The sequence below is a fragment of the Strigops habroptila genome, chromosome W, assembly GCF_004027225.2.
Source record: "Strigops habroptila isolate Jane chromosome W, bStrHab1.2.pri, whole genome shotgun sequence".
NCBI classification, from domain to species: Eukaryota; Metazoa; Chordata; class Aves; order Psittaciformes; family Psittacidae; genus Strigops; species Strigops habroptila.
Window position 1 is genome coordinate 15,797,691 of NC_044301.2, and position 22,429 is coordinate 15,820,119.

General features: G+C 46.5%; 2 protein-coding genes across 2 annotated transcripts; one reads left to right on the forward strand and one right to left on the reverse strand.

Annotated features, from left to right (window-relative positions):
• Nucleotides 1-3,013: 3,013 nt before the first annotated feature.
• On the reverse strand, nucleotides 3,014-6,949 carry LOC115619156. The gene is made up of 5 exons (XM_030511205.1): nucleotides 6,887-6,949; nucleotides 5,921-6,006; nucleotides 4,868-5,035; nucleotides 3,626-3,757; nucleotides 3,014-3,280 (listed from the first exon to the last, which is right to left on the reverse strand). Exons 2-5 carry the CDS (start codon nucleotides 5,997-5,999, stop codon nucleotides 3,144-3,146), a joined length of 516 nt encoding a protein of 171 aa, XP_030367065.1. The 5' UTR covers nucleotides 6,000-6,006; nucleotides 6,887-6,949; the 3' UTR covers nucleotides 3,014-3,143.
• Nucleotides 6,950-7,054: 105 nt separating this feature from the next.
• Nucleotides 7,055-16,682, forward strand: LOC115619185 (ER membrane protein complex subunit 8-like). The gene is made up of 5 exons (XM_030511232.1): nucleotides 7,055-7,327; nucleotides 13,235-13,311; nucleotides 14,695-14,764; nucleotides 15,886-15,980; nucleotides 16,272-16,682. The coding sequence occupies exons 1-5, from the start codon at nucleotides 7,118-7,120 to the stop codon at nucleotides 16,429-16,431; spliced, it is 612 nt and encodes a 203-aa protein (XP_030367092.1). The 5' UTR covers nucleotides 7,055-7,117; the 3' UTR covers nucleotides 16,432-16,682.
• Nucleotides 16,683-22,429: the final 5,747 nt, after the last annotated feature.

The following is a 22,429-nucleotide window of genomic DNA, read 5'->3' on the forward strand; positions in this document are numbered from 1 at the left end:
GGATAGATGGGCAAAGGCATGGGCTATTTATAACATCTTTCTGGCCAGGATGCTGCAGTAAGTGCCATCAAGTATGTGGAGTTGGTCTCTGACTCGCTGCTGCAGGGTTATGAAGGAGAAAAAGGGGCAGCTCAAAGTATTTATGGGGTGCAAGTGCCCACCAGAGCAGTTTTCAGGGGCACAGAAAGGAATAGCTGACTACCAGTTGGACCTGTTTGCACCCATCTGGCAGAAGACATCTGGTTTGAGAGGCTGTAGGAAGGGTTTTCAGCAGCACTGGGTCACATCCAGCCCACCTTTACCATTCAGCTGAAACGCAGCCCATTCCTGGGGTACGAACACCTCGATTCAGCAAATGCCTGTGCCCAGCATGGCACAAGCTGTTACTACTAGAAGGGGACACCGAGCCCTGCAGCTCATCAAGTCAAAGCCAGATCCTGCAACACAAATGTGTCTGCACCAACCCAGCCCCCAGCAAAGGCAGCCTGGGCTCCCCAAGGGGGGTCGGTGGCACCAGGGAGGCTGGAAAAGCCACTTTGTAGGTCAGGCTGCATCTGCAGGGCATGAAACCCCAGTGTTAAACCACACCAGAGCCATTCCAAGAGAGTCTGTCCTGATCTGGTTTCTCTGTTGTCTCAGAGTCTAATTTTAAACTGAAGAATGCACATACTAAGCAGTTATTTAAGGATACCAACAGAAATCAATCCCCTCTGCCAGCCCTGGAGTTCAGCTGAGCAACAAGCAGCAGTAAAACTCTACTTCCCCCTTTGCAGCATATGGCTGCTGGGCACAAACATGTCCCGGGGGTAGCAAGGGGAGGAAATTCCCCTGCAGGGACCCCCATCAGCCCTGAGGATGCTAATACCACAGCCTTACCACCCAAGGGACAAGCATCTAAAGCCAGCTGTCACTTTTCTAACACCCACAGACACTTAGCTCATCACCTTGGATATAAACCCAGTGATCGCTGTTTGCTTTCTTAATTCCCTTTCTTAAATGCTTGAAGTTTCAAAGGGTAATGAGAAAGGGAATATTCGAGTGGGTGTATTTAGGGCATCATGGTGGCTTTGAACAAGCACCCCCCTGGGCTACAGAAGAAAGGTCCTGCCCAAGGAGAACAAGCTGGCCACCATCCCACTGGCCCCCAGTACCTTGCTCATTCCACTCACCATGTTTTTTCTCTCTCCAGGATCAGGATTCAGGTGGCTTCTCAGTATCCAAGGCTATCTGCAAATAAACACCCCAAAATCACAGACAGGACAGTGAGATCCACCACCTCCCAACAGCGCATCCCTCTGCCAAGAGCAGGAGGAAGGAGAACACATGCCAGAAGAGAAGCATGCAGAGCCCTGGCTCACTCACCAGCTGCAGGCTGCTTCGGCAGGTCCCTGCTGCCATGCTGACGGGTGAAGGGGTTGGAGAAGAGTGGATGGTGCCAGGCAGGGGAGGAGGAAATAAGGATCTGGGGCCATGGTGAGGCTCAGGTTTCTCTCCTGGGTTCCCTGGGGTTTTCGCAGCCTTTTGGGGAGAGTGAAGAGGAGGATGTACTCAGTAGGAATTGCTCCCTTGTCCCAGCGATGCTTGCCTGGCTTCATTCTGGCACGTTACAGGCTGGTACAAGCCCTGCACTCCATGGGATTTCTCTCCTATTCATGCTAATTCCTCCCAGTCACAGGAATGAGAGCAGAATGCAGAATAGGGCACTTACCTCATAAACCAGAGCATGGCACGAGCAACCAGCAGCTAATGGAGCACTGGGGATAAAACCATCTTCCCCTCCCTCCAGGAAGGGAGCTAAGAGGAGCTGTAAAGCAGCACTGCAATTTCAGCACATGCTTCAAAGCATCCATTTCCGAAGCAGATCCACCTAGCAGGTCACTGGCCCCCTCCCAGGTCAGCACCATCAGCCTGCCAGAGGCACCAGCTATATGAAGAGCAGAGAAAAGCAAACCACAAGCGTAGCAAAAACCCTGCAGCCATCGCCAGCCTGCGATTCTGTCATCCTTGTTACATATCCTTCTCAGCGCCCCAGAGATAAATATTTCACCTAAGGAATCTTTCAGATGCAGGAAGGGGAGCTCATGGCTTAAATCCCACCAAATCATCTCACCTTAAAAGCCTCCCCCATCTCTCTGGAAGGGAAAGGCTGACCAGCCCCGGTACAGTAGGCCACCCCAGGCTTTCCACCTTGGCTGCTAAACATGCACGTGGCTTTAACACCAAGTCGGTCCCATAATCAGGAAGAGAGCAAACTGAAGTTGAAGCTTTAGTCTTCAGAGTGGTGTTTTTAAACTGAAGGAAAAGGTTTGCCTGCAGAAAGCCACATACCAGATTAGCCAAAGGGAGAAATTTGGCAGCCACAGGCAAAGCAAAGCAAAGGCAACAGCTTGCTTAACTCAGGCTCTGAAAACATTAAGCCATGAACCAGAACTTGTCCAGCCCAGTGTTTAATAAAATTCCAAGATGCTCCCACTAAATGCAGCATTTCTTTATCTCTCCCCACTGCAACAATCCCCTCCAAACGCCATCACCTCATGCACAAGGCAAGGTGTGAAACATGCTTTGGGGTTTCATCTAAACCTATTCATGGCTGAACTAGATCTAGTAATTCCCTCTCTTCCTCGCTTGAGTCTGCACAGGATACCAGAGCAAGGCCTGCAGCCCACCCATGCTGTTGAGAACACGCTCCCTTCACAAGGGCAGACAGACAGACAGACAGAGCAGCACTGATCTCCACCCCACATCCTGCTCCCTTTGACTTGTGCCACGGCCTTTTGGAGCGCTGACGTGCTATTTTTGGAGTGGTTACAAGATGCAGAGCCTCTGCAGGAGCTGGGATCTGCTTACCTTACATGTAGCTCCGATCTCTGCACAGCAGGACAGCTGGCTGTGCCCCAGAAACATTCCCTTGAATTACACACCACCCATGACAAGACTACCCAGGAAAGCTCCGCCCCTCGACCTGCACTACAGATTCCCATCACAACACATCCAAAGACCAATAAAAGGAAACTTTCAAGTTAACTGGACATTTATTAGCCCCTATATAGGTGGAGAGGTTGTTCCAGTACATAAGCAACAAGGTCACACACAGGTGATGGAATCATTTCATATTCAAGCAGAACAGGTTCCACTGAGTTGCTTCATTTCTTCCATTCGTTCTTCTCAAAATCCCACTGGGAAGAGATGCCTTCCACAGGATTAACCCGCATGTCCAACATTCTCTTCGTCTGCGTCGACAGCCACTCATCAGAGAAGGTGTGCGGAATAGGGCCGTACACTGCAATTCAAAGGCAGGTGGAATCACATCACGATATGAAGTTGGGAACTGAGGTACAAGTTTCACTAATGAAAAGCTTCTTCCCCCAAAGCCATCGGTGCCAATCACCCACATGCCATCGTCTGTTCAAACCTGTATTCCCTACATCCAAGTCCTGAAGCACTCAGCTTGGACCAGATTCCCACATCAATTCCCTAGCTGTTTCCGTTCATCTGTAAAGGCTTGTACCAAGACAACAGCTTTCTACTTTCACTATGAATAATTTCACCGTTCACTAATTTCCCATCAGATATCAACTGATCTTGCTCTTCATTTAAGAGTTAACACCATACAGTGTTTACTTACTAAAATGTTTCTGCCAAATGAGGATGAGACCAGTTATACCGAGAAAGAACAGCACTCCACCAAGGACGGTCTTCCATTCGTTTGTTCCTTTCTTCATTTCTGCATAGCTCTCGTTAAATTTGATACGATACACTGCAAGAAAATAAAAGTTAAAAGCATCAAATCATTTCTTTCCCTTTTCTTGTGACTTGCAGGCCACATGCCATGCTCCAGAGGGAGTTGACCAAAGCCTAAAGCCAACCGAAAGGGGTGTTAAAGAGCTTCTGAATTAGCTGGACTCCCCTGTGCCAGGACCAAGGCCCTTGTGCCAAGGTAAATGAGTTGTTTTATCATCCCTGTATGTGTTTCACCCCTCTGCAGGTCAGTGATCATCTCCATTTTATAGGTTAGTGTAAAGTTGTGCAAAAGTTGCATTATCAGCCCATAACAGGAGGAGAAATGGAGCTCTCCTTCCTCCCCTCCAACTCCCAGCACAGTTATTGCCCCTAAAGCTTCCTAGCACAAATCATTTCAACAGAAGCACTTGTATCTCAAAAGGTTTCTCTCACCTTTGCCACTAAGGTCCAAATGAATTTGAAATTCAAAACATTACATTTGGAGAGTGCTTATGAATATTTGAGCTGTTTCCAAACCAGTTTTAAACCTTCCCCCTTTGACACAGGCGGACGCAGCATGTTCACAGAGCGGGTTCTCACTGGTGTACTGTGACAGCAGTTCAACAAGATAATGCAGTTTTATTTGCAAGTCAACACACCTGCCTGGTGCTTTAATCAGCCAAAAATTGGCAATGCTAAGGTCAGTGGTCATTAACACTCCAATCCCCAGGGTTCATTTTACTCAGCTGGACTAACAACTGCATATTGTTGTAATGAAGAGATCTTTTATCTGGCTTGTTGAAAGTAGATGGGAATCAAGAAATAATTATTTATTACTTTCTAAAAGAGGAAGAAACTGCTGAACTCGACATAACAGACACCACAGCAGGAACGTCTAACTTCTGAAACAGCACCAAGGATCCCAGGAACACCAAGCGCTGATCTCTGCTTGCATATGCACAAGGAGCTCCACTGGAATTAAAGCTACACATAGCTTGCAGAGCCATCGGGAAGCACAGGGGTTAGTGGCAGCACTAGCAGGCACTGCCTGCAGTGGTCTTTCTAGTAAAAGTTGTCAATAATTAACACAACAGGTTAGATCACACTGTTGCTAGCTGTAAGGTGACTTAAAGCCCCTGCTACTTACATTCAACTTTCTCATCAGCAGACAGAGCAGTCCAAGATGCCTTTTCCTTCTCTTTCAGTGCCTTCTGCTGAGCAGAGAGATCCCTTACAAAGGCCACTTCAGGCAGGGGAATGTCACGGCGGTCAACATAGGCTGGGAGGCTGAAATCATCCACTTTGACAACATCAGCTGCACAGGGGAACAGAAGAGACACCCAGTCAAGTTTCCGACTCCTGCACAAACATCTCTTTCTGGTTACAGTACAAAAAAAACCAACAGCTCAGTCAGAAAGGTAATGACAGTTAAGGAATCCAGGAGGGAGAAGACTTCCAGATGAAGCATTTAAAATGGGTGCTATTTTAAGAGTGTAAGAATAAAGCAGAAGGGGAATCCATATAAAAGGTGATATCAGAAAATCACTTTAGTAATCATAGAAGCACAGAATGGTTTGGGTTGGAAAGGACCTTAAAGCTCATCCAGTTCCAACCCCCTGTCACAGGCAGGGACACCTTCCACTAGAGCAGGTTGCTCCAAGCCCCTGTGTCCAACCTGGCCTTGAACACTGCCAGGGATGGGGCAGCCACAGCTTCTCTGGGCACCCTGTGCCAGTGCCTCAGCACCCTCACAGGGAAGAACTTCTTCCCAAAATCTCATCTCAATCTCCCCTCTGTCAGTGTAAGCTATTCCCCCTTGTCCTGTCCCTACTTGCCTTTGTAAAAAGTCCCTCTCCAGATTTCTTGTTGGCCCCTTTAGACACTGGAGCTGCTCTAAGGTCTCCCTGGAGCCTTCTCTTCTCCAGGCTGAACAAACCCAGCTCTCTCAGCCTGGCTCCATTTTCCATCCTCGTTTCTACCCCACCCTCAGCTCCTGCCACCTCCCCAGTGGCAGTCAGCCCTGCCTGCACCTCTGCAATGCCATCTGCTGGCACAGCCTGTTTGGATCTCCTGCCACCAGCCTTGCCATCCCTCCTCTATCCCAACCCTACCCTTATCCAAACACAGCAGCTTTTTATGTTCTTCCTCTAAACTGCTTGTTTTATCATTTTCACTAAAAACCAAAGCAGTCACCACCTACCCTGTCCATGCGCTCTCAGGCAGATGGAGGTGGAAATGGCTCTCTTCCCAACAAGGCTGAATGCCCTGGAAGCCAACATCCTGTCAGCACAAAACAGCAGCAAGGTAAGTCGGGGTGAGGCAAAGACATCAAACGTACGAAGGTGAAATAACACCGTTTTCTATGAGTCTATAAAAAAAGAAAAGCTAGCCTAGAGGCTTCCTGTCCCTCCTCTGAAGAGCAGCACATCACACTGAACCACTTCAGGGTTTTCAGGGACATTCCCCCACCAGAGCAACTGAGATGAACCTTACCTTCCCCGTTTCCCCCCCCAACACCCTGCACTTGAACTCAAAGGTGTTCCCTCGTTCAAATCAGCCTCTTGGGACGCTTTTACTTAGTAACAAATCATTACTGGGTGCAAGCCAGGAGCCCCAAACGAGAGTCTAAACGCATCCCACATTCACTGAGGAAACACCTCAGCAATGCCCAACGCTGGAGCAACAGCGGGAAGGATAGGTGCCCAGCTAACAGTTTCTCTCGCAGACCGGGACCGGTGCCTCTGCTGCAGGATACAGGTTTATCACAGCTCCCGATCCCAGCAAAAACCCCCACGACCCCACTGCGAGGCGAGCGGGAGCCCGCAGCCTGACCCTGCCGTGGGCCTCACGGCGCAGGGAGGTGGCCCCCACCCCCAACGCTGTCACCCACGGCAGTAACGCCTCACGCCCGCCTGACATGACACCGGCGATATGACGCCGAACCGACATGGAACAATATTGAAGCCCCTTCAAGTGGGTGAGGAGGCCGCAGCGCACAACGCTCCCCACCCACCCCACCCCACCCTGACCCGACCCGAGTCGCCGCACCGCCCCCTGAGGCGATGGCAGATGGCGAGAGATACCCGCCATGCCCCGGCGGGGAGCGAGCGGCTCCCATGACCCCAGTGCCCCCCACCCGGCTCCGCCGCTCGCCGCGACCTGGCGACCGTCCTCTACGCCGGGCTGAGACCGGAAGGAGCCGCCGAGCGGAAGCGCAGTGCACACCGGGAGACACAGGCGAGCGAGAAGCCGCAAAGAAGCGGCCTCCACCCTAGAGGCTAACAGGATTATTTCCCCTCGCTTTTTACGACGGTGCTTGGCAGCGTTTGGTGATGCTTTGCGGCAGGCAGCCTGAGGGGGAGGTGGCGAGGCCGGAGTGGTGGTGTGCTGCGGCAGGATGAAGCTGACCACGCAGGCTTACTGCAAAATGATGTTGCACGGCGCCAAGTACCCGTACTGCGCTGTGAACGGGCTGCTAGTGGCCGAGCGGCCGTTGGGTGCTCCGCGCTGTGACCAAGCCGGACCCCCCTCGATCTTCGTCGACTGCATCCCGCTCTTCCACGGCACCCTGGCCCTGGCGCCCATGCTGGAGGTGGCCCTCACCCTGGTAAGGCGCTAGGCCTGGGAGCGATGGGCTGGTGCGCGGTGGAGGGATTGCCTCCAGGTCCTGGCTGAGCTCGGGGTGCATCTGGGGTGAGGAAGGGCTGGTGCTGAGGGGACCTGGGGCACTGGAGTGGCTCTGCTATCGCGTGGGGTGAGCAGAGTGTTTCTAAAGTTGGAAAAAAACCCAGGCCCATCCACTTTCCTCTGGAAAAGCAGCAGAGCCCTTTAGTTTTGTTTAATTTCCTCTTAAGTGCAGAGAAACTGCTGTTTATATTGGTGTCATTATCCCCGAGTAACTCCTAGAGGGAATATCCAGCAGAAAGAGCTTTTCCCAGTTTACCTTTAAAGCACCTCGAAGCAGTGTTAGCTGATTGGAAAAGGGCACGTTTGTCTCCGAGTATGGGTGACATGGGCAGTGGTATTTGTCAAATTTGTCAACAACACCGAGCCACATGGTGCAGTCAATGCACTGGAGGGAAGGGATACCATCCAGAGGGACCTGGACAGGCTCAAGAGGTGGGCCCGTCCACCTCTCATGGAAAACCTTATGAAGTTCAATAAGGCCAAGTGCAAGATCCTGCATCTGGCTCCGGGCAATTCCAAGCACAAATACAGGCTCAGTGCAGAATGGATTGAGAGCAGCCCTGAGGAGAAGGACTTAAGGGTGCTGGTTGATGAGAAGCACAACATGACCCAGCAATGTGCACTTGTAGCCCAGAAAGCCAACCATGTCCTGGGCTGCATCCTCGGAGCATGAGCAGCAGGTCAAGGGAGGGGATTCTCCCCCTCTGCTGCGCTCTGGGGAGACCCCCCCTGCAGTCCTGATCCAGCTCTGGGGCAACAGCACAAGAGGGATGTGGAGCTGTTGGAGCGAGTCCAGAGGAGGCCCCGGAGCTGCTGCGAGGGCTGGAGCAGCTCTGCTCTGGAGCCAGGCTGAGAGAGCTGGGCTGGGGCAGCCTGGAGAAGAGAAGGCTCCTGAAGGGGAGACCTTAGAGGAGCTCCAGTGCCTAAAGGGGCCGACAAGAAAGCTGGAGAGGGACTTTTTACAAAGGCAAGTAGTGATAGGAGAAGGAGGAATGACTTTAAACTGACAGAGGGGAGACAGAGATGAGATCTAAGGCAGAAGTTCTTCCCTTTGAGGGTGCTGAGGCGCTGGCACAGGGTGCCCAGAGAAGCTGTGGCTGCCCCATCCCTGGCAGTGTTCAAGGCCAGGTTGGACACAGGGGCTTGGAGCAACCCGCTCTAGTGGAAGGTGTCCCTGCCTGTGGCAGGGGGTTGGAGCTGGATAAGCTTTAAGGTCCCTTCCAACACAAACTATTCGATGATTCTATGATAAGTATGTATTTCTTAATTTGTTCTGTTGTACTTTCCCCATTTATGGAAGCCATTAGCCTAAATAGGAAAAAAGAATGATGTCTCTTAATACTGCAGGTCTTGCTTGGGTGTGAAATCTCACTTGGTATCTTGCCAGCTCATTGTCCATTCATTAACCATGGGACAGCGAGGGGCAGCCAAGCACTCCTTGTTTATATCCCACACCTTGCCCACTGTTGTGGAAGAGCCTTACAGTAAGTCATCATGGGATAATCCATTTCCCCCCATCATCATCATACTAGCAGGATGAGAATGATGTCAGGAATGCAGGGCCAGCACTTTCCCATCTCAACCCCCTGCTCAGGAAGAGCAGGAACCATCCTGCACTGGGCCATGGCTCCATTCCACCAGGTATTTGGGGAGAGTCCCTTTGTCAAAACCAGAAGACAGAGGGAGCAAAACATGTTTGGATATATTGTAATAGGGAGTCAGGGTGGGCTGGGGCAAATCTGGAGGCAAAGAAGTGCTTTGGCACCTTCACTGTAGGCATAAAGTGAGATCTGGATGTGATTCGAGCTCCAGACTTTTCTATCCATTTTAAGACTTGACATTCTTATCAGGAGAAAATCTGTCCCTTTTTGATACCTGTAAAAATATCTAATTCCTGATCCCTTCTAGACTTCTTGCCCTAAATGTTCCCCTCAGTTTAATAAATAGCTTAATGAAGAAAACATATTTGCTCATAAATAAATTCCATTTTTCTCTAGTTGAGATGATGCTGTAGGAATGTTGAGATCTTTCCAAAGCCTGGACACGACAATGTGCAGCCAGAGGTGTAGGAACAGGAGCTGAGTCCAAGCCCTGGCCTGTGCCCCTGTGGAGCACACAATATTTATCAGTCTTAAACACGTTTACACCAGTGTAACGGTGTAGGAGTAACGGAGAAATGTGTGCTGTGAGTGTAATCATTTCCTGCTTACAGTTTTCCTCATGTTGGGAAAAATGTAATAATCCTATTTAGAATTGCTTTAATGTAGGCAGGGCTTGACTTTACCTTTTGGAATGGCGGTAATTTGCTTTTCCTCTGGGAATAAGTGGAAGTTGCTAGCGAAGTATAGATTAACATGTATAATATACTTAAAGTATCTGTAGGGTTTGTCTTTAAATCAGGATGTTTTTCTGTGTGGTCAGTGGCAGTGAATTTTCGTGAACTTTAGGCCTTTGGTGTAGTTTTCTAGTGTGGATCTTGCTCCAGGATTGGATTATTAGAAAATAAATCCTGTTTCATGCAACATCTGAAATATCTTGGCACATCTGCAGTAAGCAAATCATTATGGATCCAAAGAAACGGCAGTGGCTTAAGTATTTGCTCTTGGGTTTTGATACAAAAAGTCAAAGATGGGAAACCCCTGGCATTTCCCACATTAATTAGGACTTGCTGAGATGCAGAGTGCTTTGCAGTCATGTTTGACAACTCCCGTGATACTTGGCAGCTTTAAAACACTGTGCTTGACAAGAGCCTGGGGCCTTTTGCTCCCGTTCTTTGTTTAAACAAAGGTGTCAAAAATTCTGGCATGGCAGCTGAGAATTGGATTTTATTGTTGTAAGGTTGAAGAGGAGAGTGTTCTTGCCTGTTCCTTACCACATAATGCTGTAGGCTTAAATTATAGGTTTAAACTAACAATAGTGTGTGTGGCTTTAAACTAACATAGTAAAATACAGCAAACTGTTCTAACTTGCTAACACATAGGGAGTAAGGAATGTCAGGCTGGTGGGGGAAGGATCATCATGGGACTGATAACAACTAAGGAGGTAGTAAATAAGACCAAGGATGCTAGCCTTCAAGATAACAGAGACTGAAACAGAACAGAAGCAAGGACATATCACTGCTAACTCAGCACTAGGACCTTGCGAACATGTGCAAGCACTGAGGTCATTCAGTAAACACAGTGAGGAAGACTATCGGCGACCACCAGAGACCCCCACTCAGCAAGAAAGCGCATGTGTAATTAGAATGCAAATATTATAATTAGTTCCTGGGGAATCTCATGACTATATAAATAATTTCCTGGAAAAGCTGTAAATATGCATGAGTATGCTAAATATATAGCTGCTGCCAGCAAGTAACGGGTGCGCTCACCTTTACCAAACGATTCGCGTGTGCACCCAGCGCTGCAATAAAGAATGCTGCTTTCTAAAACTCCAAATTGAGTCTTAGAGAGTTTCTCTGACTGACTTTTGCAGTAACAACACATGGTTACTGAATAAATCAGTGAGATTAGCATGGTTGAAACTCAGTGTTTGTAGCAAAGCACCTCTGTTTCTAAAGGATTTTAAAGCTTTGGCAGGTTTTGATGTGATCTGTCTCTCTTCAGTTATTGCTGATTCTTGGTCAGGCCTGTGGCCTGTGTGAAGGTTTTCTAGAACTGGCCCCTTGAGTTTCTCCTCCTCATCTCTCACCTGAGTTATCCCAGAACATTAAATGGGAGCAATAGTCTCCAGATTTAGCCTGAAAATAGGCTTGTCCACGTGGTAACTCCTAAAAATTGTGAGCAGTACTTTAGCAGTAGCCTAGGTACAAGGAATCCACAAAATTAGATGTTATTAAACATGCAGCAGCACTTGAAGGTTTGTAACTCTGAAGGAGAGAGCAGAAGCGCGTGCATTTAATTTGCACTCTGGCTCATCAGTTTGAAATCCCTTTTGAAAATGGAGTCATTAAAGAAAAAGTGAATTAAGTTTCACATGGGGTTTTTTTTTTGCTTTTGAATTTCTCAGCTAATTGATGTGGTTTTGCAACCACATCTTTTCAAAAAGAGCAAAAACAACACTATACCAAGCAGCACTTCCTGTGGCCAGCTCCCCACTGCCTGGACCTGCGATCAGAGGGTGGTAGGTTACAGCCTTTCTCCTCCTTGGGCTCTCCAAACCCCCCTGCCACGTGCTTTGGTGGCTGCAGCAAACCCAAGGGCAGGCTGCTTTTGATTTTCCAGGGGGGGCATGTGGCATATGGAAGCAAGATACAGTTTGTCCCCCACTGGCTTGTCCTCGGCAGGGCTGGACATGACTAAAAATATCGGGGTGATTGCTGCTGAGGCTATCAGCCTGGTTAGAGAGTGTTTGGAAAGTGCAGGTGGAAACAGCTTGAATTCCAAAAAGACGGTTTTTCCTTATTTTTTTAACAGAGGCAGTTTTTAATTATCACTCAGGGAATGTAGAACGTAAAAATCATCCTCTCTATCATTTTTTAAGTCTTTTTTCAGTACACAACAAAAATTGATTTAGAACTAAGGGTTTTAATTTTTAAATTGATCGTCGTCTTTTTTTATTATTATTAATTTTAGTGTCTGGGCTTCTGGCTTTAATGCCAAGCTTTCAAGCCACTAACAATTAAAACCATAGTCCTAAGCCCTCAACATGGGTTTGTAATTGAAAGAGCAGTTGGCCTTCAGCTATTGCATGGCTACACAGCTTCTTTTAACCATGTAAATCCATGTCATCCCTTGTGGAGGAGGGATAATTCACATGGCTTTCTTTGTTTATGCAGTCTAATACTATAATTACTGCTAAAAATGAGGTTGATTTGACTTACAGGATGGGACACCATTTTGATATAGCTGTTGAGGTTTTCTTGATGCATGCTCTCTAGGGACTGCTAAAGAAAATTCTGTCTGCTTTCTCCACTTCTGTCTTTCAGGGCTCTGTATTGTGTTGATTTGATATCCTCAGTTATAAGGAGAAACATATATATATATATATATAAAAAAAAATTTTTTTTTCCAAAGACTCAGCAAGAAGAATTCAGATCCAGCATGAAGCAGAAAGAGCAGCAGCATGTGCATGCTGAATCTGCACTTAAAAAAACCCCAAAACTACATAAAGTTTTGTACTTGTGTAAATCAAAAGTTATACCAGTTGTATGCAGAGAAATGCACACTTTTAAGCATTTACATGCAGGTGTTAAATAAGGAGGAACTCTCAAAGAAAAACAATTTTATTGCAAAAGCCTTTTTATAATGGAGTGGGTTGAAAAAATGGTAAATGGGACAAACTTTTTCTGCCTTACACTTACCTTTCACTTCAAGCTTTATTCTCTAATTAAGGTAAAAAATGGTTACCTTTTAACCTAGAGATACAATCAACAAGCTCTTTTTGAAATGACAATAAAGTCACACATCCACATGGTGAATGTTTTCTAGAGTCTGTCAAATGAACACTAACAGAAAACAGCCACCAAGGACAATAGGTAAGACCAAGACTCCTCTCCATTGCTGAAGCTTTTTGATAGTCCTGTCATTCAAATTTAGGCCAGGCTTTGACTGAGATAACTTCTTGCTCTTTTGCTCCATTTCGTTAATGTTTTCCATGATTCTCTAAATGTTCAGCTTGATTTCTCTGTTCTAGTTAAATTAGCCAAACTGTGTGAGTGCACACATAAATGAATATAAATATGTATATATTTAAAGAAGCAATTGGCAAAGATACCGTAATGCTTCAATTACTATATTATTTGCAGGGCAGACATGAGGTTTCCTTAGTTCTGTGGGGTTTTTTTCTTTCTTTTTCCTAGTCTTACTCGTTCCAATTACTTTTTCAGATTGACTCTTGGTGCAAAGAGAATAGCTACGTGATAGCCGGATATTACCAGGCAAACGAACGCATGAAAGATGCCAGGTGTGTTGGTGCAATATTTCCTTCTGTTTGCTCTTTTATGTTGTACTTTGTACTCTGCCAGCAAAAATCATCGACATAAATCATGTGTGTTGATTGACAACTGTCATCTGCTTTCACATTGTCTTCGTGGAGCCTGGTGGGTATGGCCTTTGTTCAGGTGCAGAAACCTCAGTCTTTCCAGAACCACTCCTCTTCAGTGGATACTATAAAAGGCCAGTTTTTGAACAACTGCCAGCCAGTTTAATTGCAGTTGTCAGGGAAATAGCCAAAATTTGCAGGCATGTTTGCTTGTGCAGTACAGATCTTGTAAACTGGAATGACTCCAAGTATCATTGGAAAGTCTTTCAGAAGTGACCTAATTCTTACTAAACTAAATAGTCTCCAAGTTTTATTGAAGCGTTTTCTTATGTGGTGACAGGATGCTCTCAAAATGGAAGGTGATGTCGGTCAAGCAGCGGTATCTCTTTACACTTATTTTCCCCACAATTAGTAATTTTTTTCCTTCCTAGTTACTGCAGATTACTCAATAAACAATAAAGGGGCCTTCCTGTGGAGCCACAATAGTTTTGGATATGTGTATCAAATATTTTCCCCTGTATCAGACAAATCCAGTATCAGGACTACTGAGAGTACATCATACTTGCATTTAAAATAAATATGGACAGCTTGTTTAAAGTACTATGCTACGTTGCAGTTATTTTGTTAATGTATATCCTTCAGTCTCAAGTATGTTATTTAAGTAATCCTTGTGACTGCTAAGGTATCTAACAGAGATAAGGGCATTATTTATCCTTCCCTTACAAGGGAAATAAATCTATTGGGGACATTTTTAAGGAGAAGATACAGTTTGTCTGTTTTATTTGAGATTTGAAAGAATATCACAGGCTTGGTTGGTTGGTGGTTGATTTTTTTTGAACTCTGATTTCATTTCTGAAGATAACTGGCACCACATAGAGATTGTCATCTTTGAAACAGGATAAAGGTTTTCTTTTAAAAGATTATCTGATTTTGGTAGAGAAGCTGGGCAGTGCATGGGTTCAAATGCAGACTGGGAAGCAAACTTGGTTTCTTTTTAAATACCTGCCTGGACAAAGGTGGCTGCAGTCTTTGGTCTGGTGGGAGAAAGTAGGAGGCCACAAAACACATTCAGTGAGCATTTTGTCATTCTAGACCCCATTGCCTAAGCATAGCTGAGATCCAGATCATGTGCTGAAGAGAGGAGCTAGGGTTTTCTTGGCCTTCTGACTTCAATCAAGTGTAGCATCAGCTTGATATCTGGTTCCTGTTTGTAAGCATGCAGTGTAATTTTCACATCTGTTCCTGCTGGTTTCAGCTGAAATGTCTTGTTTCACCTAACACAATTACTTTTACCTTCTGTTACAGCCCAAACCAGGTTGCAGAAAAGGTGGCCTCCAGAATTGCAGAGGGCTTTAATGATACAGCACTCATAATGGTAAATTATTTCATCCCAAACACACACCTCTTTCTTTATTGTTAATGTTATGACTGTGGTGTTGGACTAGCCATTTAAACACTAGTCTCTGGGTCCTTTAATAGTGAAGTAACTAATTTTCTCTTTCCCTCCAAATGCTCTGGGGAGGAGATGCAATGACCTGTATCTGGTGAAGTTCTTAGTATGTCTACAGAGAGAATGCAGTTGCCTCGCTGCCATCTCAAAGGAAGTGGAGGCCTTCTCTGCTTAGAAGGCTAGAATGAAGGCAGTGTATTCATTACTTCAGACCCCCTTCTGTGACTTAAACTCTTGCTTAACTCTTGTCTTTTAAGACTCAAACAGTGCTTTGCCTCCTTGCTGCAGTGACAAAGGATGTTAGCAGTTTAAACATGTAAAATTCAGCTCATTTGAAGGTAGAACAGTGGATGAGTGTAATGGATGGGAACCTAGCTGAGAGTTGATTCCCTCTCATGACTGAGAGACATAACAAAGCATGTTTTTGTCACAGTGCATTCCGTAGAGTATATATGTTTATGTTCATCATGACTGTTTGCTGGAAAGAGGCAGGAAAACAGAGGTGTGCAGCTGTTCTATGACCTTCATACTTGGCTGCACAGGGACGCCTGGCCAAAGCTCTCAGAGTGGACAACAGTGAGATCATGAGAAGCTGCACGGTCCCACGAGTAAATGATTAGAGATCTGGCATAAAGCCGGTTGTTTTGATAAGGGTATAAAAGTGGGACCCTCTTGTGGCCATGAGAAAAGCCTCACCTGTTCTCTCTATGCAGTAACGATTTGATGCATTGCTAACTTTCCTCTGTACTTTACTTATATATATCTCTGATTTGCTTTATTGTACTTATTTACTATATATAGAGAGGTATTTACCTGATTCACATTAGTGTGCTTGTTTGCTTCAGTGTGCTTTAGTGTGCTTGTTTAATAAACTGTGCATGTTATACAGCTACTGTATGGTCATTTTGTGGCATACCCTGCCTGCCAGCAGAACAATGAGTTAGTGTAAGATGCCCTGTTAGTAAAAACTGACTGGTTTTTATTTCATTTCTTTACTTGGGGTCTTGAGGAGGAGACTAAAGTGGTGTTTTTCTGTTGCACGACAGGTCGATAACACCAAGTTTACAATGGAGTGCGTAGAGCCTGCCATTCATGTGTATGAGCTTCATGAGAACAAGTGGAGGTGCAACAACCCTCATGTGTGAGTAAACTTCAATTTATTTGTGTGTGGGTAATAAGGAAAAACAGGTTGCCTGGTTAAGGGCAAAACTTTGATTGTAGCTGAGTGATGCTGTAAGGGTGGTGGGTGTAGCTGACAGTGATTTTTAAAGCTGCATTTTGCTATAGTGACAGAGAACAGATGGATTCTGTAGCCAAGCAGAATGACCACTGTGACCATGCTACAGAGATTGTAGCTTAATTTCCAGAGTGGAGGAGGTGGTGGAGATTTTCCTGGTGATTACTATTTATTCCTGGTTATTTTACATCCTAGTGATTTTTGTGAAGATTGGACCGAAGCCCAGAGAATCGCTGCATCTCTCTTGGACAGCAAGTCCTACGAGACGCTTGTAGATTTTGATAATCACCTGGATGATATCCGGAATGACTGGACAAACCCAGAGATCAACAAAGCTGTTCTCCACCTGTGCTAGAGGGGTTTTTACTGACTAACTTACAGGCATTCCCACTCTGTACTGAAGAGAGAAAAATGCTGGTTTTGAATGTAAACAGAATAATATTCAGTACCTTGTGTGGAAACCTGACTGATTAAAAAGGAGTGGCATGTCACATTGCAGTGACGTGTCCATAAGCTGTTGAATCCTCTTTGTGAGGTTCCTTGAAGAACTGCAGTTAGTTACTGTTGTCCTCGTGAACGCCTTCCCAGTTGTAGTGAATGTTGCTATTCCTTTGAAACCAGAACTACTTCTGCTTCTCCCTACTGTTCATATTAGAGTTTTGACTAAGCTTTTCTAATCTTTAGAGATGTTACTTTTTAATGATTTATGGAAATACCTTTCCAAAAAGTTAATCTTGTCCTTCTTGTCCTCAGATGGGTAATTTTAAGGTCAGATATGTAAAGTTAACAGTTGGAAATGTAATTCTGTTGGCACAGTAAAATGCAAACTGCTGAGGACAATGTACCATGCTCATGTGTCAACTGTTTTGCAGTGGTTTAGCATGACACAGCTACCAAGAATGTGTTAAAGCAGCATTCCCAAATGCTACAGTGATTCCTGCTCTCCGTGGGCATACAGCCACAGTTATTGCTTGAATATGTTAAACCCAAGGTAAAACCAAATGATTACCTAATGATGTGTAAAAAGGACTGGTAGTGCATTAATGAGTTCTAAAACAGTTTGAGTCTACAAAAGAAGAGTGAAATACCTTATTAATTGTATGCAATCTTGTTGGGTTTTATAAACAGATCTTTTCAACTGGTTCATATGCTGTCCATTTAAGTAGTTCTAAAACATGTCCTTCCAAGTTGAAGGCAAGCAATCTAAATACGTCGAATTGAGGAGCCTAGATATAGTCTATTTCAGCTTCTGTCTTTCTAATTAATGTTTGTTTTATAAGAAAAAGTTTAATGAAGCTTTATATCAGACTAGCACAGTTCTTTTTAAGTCTTGTTGCCTTACTCCTCATGGGTGTTTGTCAAACTGTAGTTAAACATAGCCTCAGCCTGCATCATTTCTCTAGATTTCCTTCTCTTCCTATCCAAAAGTACTCTCACAAGGAAGATCCAAATGATCTGCCTCTCTCCAACTTCCTGTTTTTTTCCTTAGTGTTCTGATTCTAAAACATGGTGGGTGGGATTGTCAAAACCTCTTGGTCTACCTCTGCTTCTACTTAAATAAGCACAAGTTTTACTCTTGGTCAGAGGTAAGGGGTAAGGCTAAAATCCTGTTCTGAAGCAGTGAATGGAACCAGGGTGCTTCCAGCTGGGTCCTGCTGTGGTGTTCCCTGCAGTCCCTTCACAAAACCAGGAGGTGAGGTCTCAGGTTCAGCTCCCTGTCCAAGGAGGAGGTAAAAGGGTTGAACGGTTGGGTTTGCCTCCCTAAGGTATGATAGGTGTTAACAAAAGGGAATGGCACTTAGTCAACAGCCTTTCCTAAGCATGAGTCAGATATGCTTGTGGGAAGGAAAAATGTTTTCACCTGTTGAACGAAAACATGTATCTAGCTCACAAACAGTGAGATAAGCACATTCCAGTGGCGGTTTCACTACACATCCATGGCCGTATGAAAAGATACCCTGGGAACAGGAATGCTCTGCAATGTGCGTTTGGAGCAGACTGCAGGCAGAAGACTTGTCTTACTTTGTACAAACACCTCCTGAAATCTAACCTATTGTTCCAGAGGCAGATGTTATCTTAGGGAGATGCAGTACATTAGTTATGGGAGATTGGCAGTCACTGCTGCCATATAAGCTGGTATGTCTCCTGTGCCACAGGAAATGTATTTCTTATTCTTTGTAACTCAATGTCATAATCAAGCTTTGATCATATATACAGTTTAAATCTTGCCATACTCACCCAGAATGTATATCATCGGTCTGTAACCTGACGGAAACACTCCCTGTGACTAACATCGAGACACGGGAGCAGCTTTTAGTGCTTTGTCTTTCCCTTTTTTTATCTTCTGTTTGCTTTTCAATGAGGTCCTTTGAGTGTTTTGCCACCAGTAGAAGCCCAGGCTGGCTTTAAGGAAAAAGGACAAGCTCTGCGATGCTCAGATCTTATCTCACCTGTCCTATTTGCATTGAAGGCAGGACAAAAGGCAGCAATTTCATAAAGCTAGGCAGCCTGCAGCCACCATGGCTCTTGTGAAGGAATGAGGAAGCTGCAGGCTTGTGTTCCCCTTTCCTGCTGATGTACCAAACCTACCTGCAGGAGCAAATGCTGGTTTCCTGGTCGGCCGATCAGTTGGATTCATCAGAAGAACTCAAGGTAACTCCCTTTAAACCTTCAGGGTGGGAAGAAATCTTGGGTGTAGAGAAAAGCTGTGGTCTTACCAAAAATATTATCAGGAATAGTGAATAAGCACAAGAAATTGCTTTACAGAAAATAACTTCTGCAGACAATGTGGCAATATGACTACTAAGCATTGCTAGACTTCTGCTTTTTGGTAGCCTGCAGCTTGTGAAAGCAGAATAGAAAAATTATAGGCAGACTGGGTAGCTGTAACCCCTGAGTATGTAAGACAAAGGAGAAAGGGGGAGGGACCCCGTGGATGGGATAGGTGTAAGGTTGACGCTAAGAAAATTTGAGAACCCTGAACCAGGTGTGTCTGCTGGGGTTCTCCCTTTATTCAAATAAAGCTTTAAACCTCACTCTGCCTCACAAGCTACTCTATTATCGAAACCAGGTTTTCCCAACATTAGGGAAGGCATCTGCGTCTCCAGAGGGCCCTCGTGATAGCTGGGAAGACAGCACTGGGAACGGGTGTCTTACTCTTTTTTTTATTAGCAATTAATGACATGCAGGATTAATTATTCCCCCCCCCCTCCACCAAGATTTGGAGATTTGGCATTTGCCTGCCCAGACATTTAACTCCCAGCTCTTTACTTCATCCGTAGGACCTTAAGCACTTGGAAATGCAAAATGATTCCCATGTGGGATTCTTTAAACTCTCAACCCTAATATTTCAAAACGGCAATAAACAGTCCCCACGAGTATCTGAAAATACCAGTTCAAAGTGCTTGGGTTTGAGTGGGAGGATGTACACTACTCTGCTGGACCCATGTGAGTGCTTGCCTTGAATCCTTTAGTCACAAGGGGGAGAACAAAGAGCTTTGAGTGTTGCTTCAAGCATCCATTCGGTTTGAAATAGAGGATCAGAATGACCTGAGACCCAGTGAGCCACAAGTGACCCCACTTCCAGCTGTGGCCAAAAACTCCATGTACCCATCCAGCTTGAGAAATGCAGAAGGAAGCAGAGAGTTTTGAGGGGGCTGTAGGGGTTATTTCCGTCAAGAAGTGAGACCACCCTAAAATTGTTTGGAGAATTGGCAGCTGGCTGGGGCTAGATGCACAGTGGAAGTGGTCTCTGCTCCTCCTGGCTTGTGCAGCGTCGTGAGTGGGAAGAGCAGGGAGTGCACTGGTGCCATTTTCTCTCTGAGCTCATTGATGCATGCATATATGAGGATTTTAGGTTTTTTTTCCCTGCATTCAGCATGTGAAGTAGTGTGCTGCTGGGGTATTTCCCCTTGCCCCCTCCCATCTGCCAGCTGAGCTGCTCATGGGATGTTCCCTAGCATATGTCAGCATGAAAACAAGCGAAGACCTAACACGTAACCTGCTCCAGCTCATTAGAGCTAATGTGGGTGCGGGAAGCAGATGAGCAGGATGGAGGAGCTACCACCTCTTCACCCAGCAGAACTGGAGTGAGGGGCAGACAGATGTGCAGAGCCCAGCCCCACAGCACAGTGCTGTGGAGACGTGCCCTGCAAGACAGCCCCCTGTCCCCAAAAATTCCTTACTGAAGTGGCAGAGACATGCCAAGGAGAGGTGACAGTGACAGATGCAGGAAGCAATCCCAGGTCTCTGCTCCCTGGCTCAAGGCCTAATTGCTGCACTCCAGTGCTGCTGCTATTCGTAAAGCATCTTGAGATGCTCCTCGGTGGAGGGCATTGCCGATAGGAAGGAGCACGTGAATGCTAATGGAGGAGGCTGTTAATGGGGTGGACTTGCGGTTGACTGCAGCTTGGAAACTGGCCTCAAGGGGAAATGTGCTCAGCATGCATTTGTGAGCTCTGCTTCTCCGTTGTGTTTTAATTCAGCTCCTGGAGCAGAGCTCAGTCACCTACCATGTGCAGTAGGAGCTGTAGCAAGCTGGGCCAGATCAGGCAGACCAGGCTGGGCAAGCTGCTTCCTTCCCATCCATCCCAGGCTCTGTTACTCCCAACTTGAGTTAAACATCTCCACACATCACACTCCTGCACTGCAAACTTCTCTTTTGCTTTACCCATTGCCCTGTAACCAGCCCTCCCGCAGCAGGCAGAAACTTCACTGAGCCAAAGTATCTACTGAAGACTTGATCGATTTATTCTTTTTCTTCCTGTTGCTTTTAGATCGCATTTTTGCCCAGCCTCCTCATCCCAAAGTGCACCCTGGCTGTGTATTTGGGTTTCAGCCATGCAGCAGACGTGGATTCAGAGGACGGAGGCGGGTTGCTGCTGAGGGTTTCCCATAACAGGAATGGTGAAAGTGGTCCATGCTCCAATGTGGTGAGCCTGGCAGTCTGCTGGAGCCATGCTGAAGGAGGCAGGGAATGCTGCTCTTAAAAACACTTGGTAGGTGGGCTCCATGAGTGCTTCCAGGCAGCGCCACACCAGCTGCAGTGTGGCAGCACTTTAGGTGGATGTGGGCAGGACTGGTGCCAGGCATGTCCCAGTCTGCACAGCATCAGCTCACAGAGGTCAAGAGAAACAATGCAGCCCTTCAAAAAAATGCGCTCTGGAGCTTAAAAGATGGACCTAATTGAAAAACTGTACCGAGGTCATACCAGAGGATAAAAGGGAAAGCTGGGCCAAAATTAACCTGGAGCTCAGTGAGCCGAGAAATGCAGCAGCCATGGCCAGGTCCCTAAGCCAATTCCCAGCCATGGCCTCCCAGCCACAGCCTCCCAGCCACCTGCCGGATCCATGCCCATCAGGGAGGTGTTTTTCTCTGGATGCAGGTCTGGCAGGAGAGCCTGGCATGCTCTGGTTTTATGCTTCAGGTATGTTCTTGCTTCCCGCTTTGCTTCCTACCCCCTGCCACAGCAGCTCCTGCCTCGCTCATGGGGCAGCTGTCACAGCCCAATGGATTTTCTTTAGGGTTGTTTTCTGCCAGCACGGTTCCTGCTGGGTTTCAGTCTGCCAGACCTGCCAAGAGCCTGTGCTTGGGGAATGCTGGAGCTGCTCCAGTTTCTCCAGAGCCTGCATCTTCAGCTGCTTCCTCGTGACATCCTCCTCCCTTCCCACACCTGGCAGCCCCTCTGGGTACCGCTTGCCTGTCCTGGATGGCGGTGGGACTCTGGGAGGGAGTTCCTTTGCCCCTCCCAACACCTACTGCCTTGTTGCCACCTCCAGTTTCCACAAGTCCCATCAGTGGCCCTGCAGCCCCCTTCCAGAGTGCTTTCTGAGCCAGGCTGGGACTGGAAAAGACCCAGGGCAGAAATGGGGAGCAGACAGCCTTGTTGCTCCATTAGCATGCAGACAGGGTGATGTGTCACCTACATTATGTAAGAAACCCCATTGTGTTGCTTTTACAGCCTTGTAAGTATAGCTAGCGTGATAACAAAAGATAAAGTTGGCAAATAGGTGGGAGGTTTCAGCCGAAACTCAGTGTAGTCAGAGTGATAAAAGGGCTAGAACAAGGCTCGATACTTGAAACCAAGCTCCCCAAGGCAGGGGGGGACGGGACGGGGCGGGACGGACGACACGCGAGTTAGGCGACTATACCATAAAAGGGAATGTGTAAGTAAGGGGAAGGGGCCCTTAGAGTAGTGGGAGATGTAACCAGGGGCGGACTTCGCGCGGGTAACTTAGGCGCTTCGGATAGGCTGTAAACCTTGGAGTACCTAGCCAACAGGGAAACAAGGGAGGGACTTTGCGGTCGGGAATAGGGGATAGAAAGGAGAAGCCTTGTAACCAGGGTGTGCCTAC